This window comes from Nicotiana tabacum, chromosome 9, assembly GCF_000715075.1.
Source record: "Nicotiana tabacum cultivar K326 chromosome 9, ASM71507v2, whole genome shotgun sequence".
Taxonomy (NCBI): Eukaryota; Viridiplantae; Streptophyta; class Magnoliopsida; order Solanales; family Solanaceae; genus Nicotiana; species Nicotiana tabacum.
This window is the reverse complement of record NC_134088.1, coordinates 65,171,777-65,176,182: the sequence shown is the minus strand read 5'-3', so window position 1 is coordinate 65,176,182 and position 4,406 is coordinate 65,171,777. Positions and strand designations below refer to the sequence as shown.

At 38.9% G+C, this 4,406-nt stretch overlaps 1 protein-coding gene across 1 annotated transcript; it reads right to left on the bottom strand.

Annotated features, from left to right (window-relative positions):
• Positions 1–333: 333 nt before the first annotated feature.
• Positions 334–3,569, bottom strand: LOC107798205 (phosphoglycerate kinase, chloroplastic-like). Its single transcript, XM_016621175.2, has 6 exons — positions 2,726–3,569; positions 2,302–2,379; positions 1,897–2,157; positions 1,260–1,577; positions 929–1,087; positions 334–740 (listed from the first exon to the last, which is right to left on the bottom strand). The coding sequence occupies exons 1-6, from the start codon at positions 3,140–3,142 to the stop codon at positions 528–530; spliced, it is 1,446 nt and encodes a 481-aa protein (XP_016476661.2). The 5' UTR covers positions 3,143–3,569; the 3' UTR covers positions 334–527.
• Between the last annotated feature and the right edge of the window lie 837 nt (positions 3,570–4,406).

Genomic DNA, 4,406 nt, shown 5'->3' with positions numbered 1-4,406 from the left:
TGCTTTTTCTGGGCTTTTTACGTGCACTGATACACATTCCTTAATTTCTCATCCCAAATCGCGTGACCACTTTCTTTCTATTGTAAATTTTTCCTTTTTCATAGGAAATTAATGTTCAACAACAAAACGCTTGGTATATGTTATACCATATTGTGACTTTGATATGTGCATAACTGCCTATACTAATCTCACCTTACATAAACCACCGCGTGTTAGAGGTGTCATTTAATGCTAAAGGCAGGTGAACATTAAAACGCAGCATGGGTTTGTTCAGATGGCAAAGTTCTTACGTCTAAAGAAGTTCCTCCAAAATGAACCAAATCAAGGATAGAGTTTGTTGAAAGACATCAAAAGGATAGCTGTCTATAACTGATATACTCGCCCTTTATTTAGACAAAAATAACATGGGTTAAAAAAAGGACATTATATAACAATATAACCTGACAAATCTACAACATCAACTCAATGCTTCCCAAAATGAACCATTATGTTGACCACCGGAGAAAAAAGAATTAGTACAAATTGTTTTACACAGCAACGGGGGCGTCTGCTTCATCTAGAGCAATGACACCGGGGAGCACCTTGCCTTCCAGTAGCTCCAAACTGGCACCACCACCAGTGGATATGTGGCTCATCACGCTAGCAACTCCAACTTTCTCAACAGCTGCAACAGAATCTCCACCTCCAATGATAGTCGTCACTCCTTTCCCACTTAAGTCTGCAAGCTTCTTCGCAATTGCCTATCACCACAACATTCTTATTACTACTTACTCTCAGGTAAACACACAAAGTGACATATCAAACCAGCTTATTCCTCTTCCTTTTACTTTTAAACCCATGCATAACCAGCTTCATTCCCTTTTCCATTTCTTTTATAAAGCTTGGCATATGGTAAAACAAATATGAAGAGAAGAATGGTAATTGGTACCTCTGTTCCAACAGCAAACTTGTCAAATTCAAACACCCCCATAGGTCCATTCCAGATCACTGTTTTTGTGGTATCCAAGGCATCGTTGAAAGTCTTGACAGAGTCTGGTCCAATGTCCAACCCCATCCAACCGTCTGGGATAGCAGATGCCGGTACAATCTGCAGTAACCAAAACAAAATTGTATTTTCAACACAATCCATAAGTAACAAACTCTGATATCTAAGTGCCAATCACAATACAGAATCAAGATGGGAAGTCTAAAGAATCTCAAGAGCAAAAAGCAGCTCTAAGGTCAGATAGGTTTATATGAGAAAAGCTTAGCATTCAAACCTTGCTGTTTGCATCAGGAGCAAATTTATCTGCAATCACAACATCAGATGGTAACAAGAGACTGACTCCTTTCGCCTTGGCCTTCTCTAGGAGTGATGTAGCGAGTTCTAGTTTGTCTTCCTCAACCAAGGAGGAACCAACTGAAAGACCCTGAGCCTTGTAGAAGGTAAAGATCATTCCTCCACCCAAAAGCAATATATCACATTTCTCTAAAAGTGATTCGATCACTCCAATCTTGGATGAAACCTTTGAACCACCCACAATAGCAGCAAATGGCCTCTTTGGATTTGAAACCGCCCCAACTAAATAGTCCAATTCCTGAAACAAATAAAAGAACAATTAAGACAAAATAAATTTTCTAGAGTGCAATTTTCCATAGATGGTTTTATGACCATCAGTTTGTCAAAGAAAACAATATGTAAGGAAGCGGGAGCGGAGCTAGAAGCCCAAGTATGGATTCGGCCAAACCCAGTAGCTTTTGCTCAAACCATGCTAAAAACAATTCATTAAATATGTACAAATGTTAAATTTAGAACCAAATTATTAGCACTTGAAGTCATTGTTCTAAAATTCAGAACCCATAAAGTTGAAATTCTAGCTCCGCCTCAGTAAGGAAGTGACAATCAAGTAAGCTAACCTTTTGTAAGAGGAAACCTGCAACAGAAGGCTTCAAAAATTTAGTAACTCCCTCTGTAGAGGCATGTGCTCTGTGAGCTGTACCGAATGCATCATTCACGTAAAGATCTGCCAATGATGCAAGTTTCTTTGCAAACTCAGGTTCGTTCTTCTCTTCCTCCTTGTAGAATCTTACGTTCTCGAGAAGAAGAACACTACCCTCGGGAAGTGAAGCGACCAACTTCTCAACTTCCGGACCAATGCAGTCCTCAGCCTTCACAACCTATTGGTAAAGCATACAAGAGTCAATAGCAAAATAAGTTAGATAGTCAACTTTTGATCGACATGAACTATTTTTTTGTCTTAATTCTTTCTTTCTATCTTCTTTTTAAACAATGAATAGCACTAAAATTGCAACAGGATGTACCTGGATTCCAAGCAGTTCGGATAGCCTAGGGACTAGCGGTGCCAAGCTGTATTTAGGAGTGACTCCTTTTGGCCGTCCCTGAAATTTCAATAAGCAAAATAAACTAAGATTTGACATATCCCCAATACCTTAACAAAATGTGGAAAAAGAGAAAGCAAATAGGAGGACAACATTGAAGGCACGTTACAGTGACTTGTAAAAGGCTATCAGAATTTCATAATTCTAAATAGACTAATCAATCATCCATAGACACGCAATTTCCTATGATATTGTGAGCCAGTAAATAAGTTCAATTTCAGTTCCACTCTGTTACTGCGATTTAAAAATAAAAAGAAAAGGCACAACAAAGATCCACCGGGGAAGGAGCAAAAACAAAGGGGAGATGCGAAAAAAGGACAGAAGAAGAGAAGAAAGTGGTACAGACCAGGTGACTGGAGAGAATAACTTTAGCACCATTGGCCATCAAATGCTTGATAGTAGGGACGGCAGCTCTAATTCTAGTGTCATCAGTAATGTTCTGGCTATCATCAAGTGGGACATTCAAATCGGCCCTCACGAAGACTTTCTTGCCCTTCAACTCGGCAGCGGTAAGGTCTCCAACGCTCTTCTTGGCCATAGAAGCAACGCCCCTAACAGGCTTGGAAGAGCCCTTGAGGGATCGGAGCTTGGCTGCCACGTGGTTGGTGAAGAGAGAATCAGCGGCGGCGCCAGCGAAGCCGAGGCGGCGGAGAGGAGTTTTGGCAAGGAAGCGAGCAGATGAAGGGGCAATAGCCTTGTTGGTAGTAGAGGATGAGGTAGCGGGGATGCCGCACAAAGTGTGGGAAGCTGTAGCTGATGCCATTGATTATACTCTTCTCTCGTCACTACACTCGACGGTTCCGTCTTACGGCAAAAAGCAGTGTGTGTGAAGACAGAGTGAAGAGATGTCAGATGTGTGTTGACAAGGAAATAAAAAGGGTGTATTATGGACGTGGAGGAATGAGGTTGGAAATGGGCGTTAAGTGGATTTTTCTTATCGTTGAGTTGAGGTTGAGGTTCAACGATGATTTCCAGGCTACTCTTTTTTAGTATTTCTTTGGCCCAAACATATCTTCACTCATTGGCCTTTCATTTTCTTCCTTCTTTCTCACCACAAAATCTCAAGTACTAACATTTTACCTCTTTAAATTCAAACATTCATTGTGTTAATCTCAAGTTCAAACTCCTTTTTCTAACATAGATTACAAGTTCCAAAACATAAGAAATAGAAATTGAAGAAGTACCGTATTAGGTTGAGGAAATGATCTATTGTGGCTACTTATAATTTGAATAGGAGAAAATAACCTTTTAAAATCTTTCATGTATTTTTTTTAGATCTTTTATGTGTAAAAAAAATTGTGCAGAAGACTTAAAATAAAAATAAAAATTGTAAAGGACTACAAAATCAATTCCCATCGTTAGCTATTTTGGAGCACTCACTTTTTCTCGCTCTTAGACTTATGGAAAAATAAATTTAGTAAAGGTGACATGATAAGGGCAGTCCGGTGCACTAAGCTCCCGTTATGCGCGGGGTCCGGGGAAGGGCCGGACCACAAGAGTCTATCGTGCGCAGCCTTACTCTGTATTTTTACAAGAGGATGTTAAGGATGACATGATAATGAGACTTAAATCCATTTGATTGTTATCTTCTTTGGACCAGTATATAACTTGTTAATGTATATTTAACGACCTTAATGGGTGTAAAATCTTTATGTTAATGTACGTTTAACAATTTTAATGGCTGTAAAATATTTTATTGTCTTTTTTTCTTAAATTTTTTAGGGGGTGAGAGTGGATGGGGAGGAGATAGAGGAAGGATTCCTTTGTCTATGTTGGAGCGCAAGTAAAATTAGATGCACAATAATTTGTTATTTTTGCATACAGTTATTTGTTGCTGGCTAAGAAAAATAACAAAACAAAACGAATCACCCAAATCGATAGAAATCAAGTGGAATGACTAATTTTAGTGGTTAATTATTTTTTCTTTTAATGAGTATCTCATGTTGAATGTGAACTAATGTTACATGACTTTATTCGGACAAATAACTCGATGAAAGCAATAAAGTCATTGAATAAAGTCAGCTAGT

Bases quoted from the DNA above. Each gene is read 5' to 3' on its own strand.
- LOC107798205 (XM_016621175.2), bottom strand. From the start codon at position 3,142: ATGGCATCAGCTACAGCTTCCCACACTTTGTGCGGCATCCCCGCTACC. The intron at 2,380-2,725 runs GTCTGTACCACT...TTGAAATTTCAG, and splicing joins TTATTCTCTCCAGTCACCTG to GGACGGCCAAAAGGAGTCAC. The intron at 2,158-2,301 runs GTACATCCTGTT...CTTTACCAATAG, and splicing joins CCGAACTGCTTGGAATCCAG to GTTGTGAAGGCTGAGGACTG.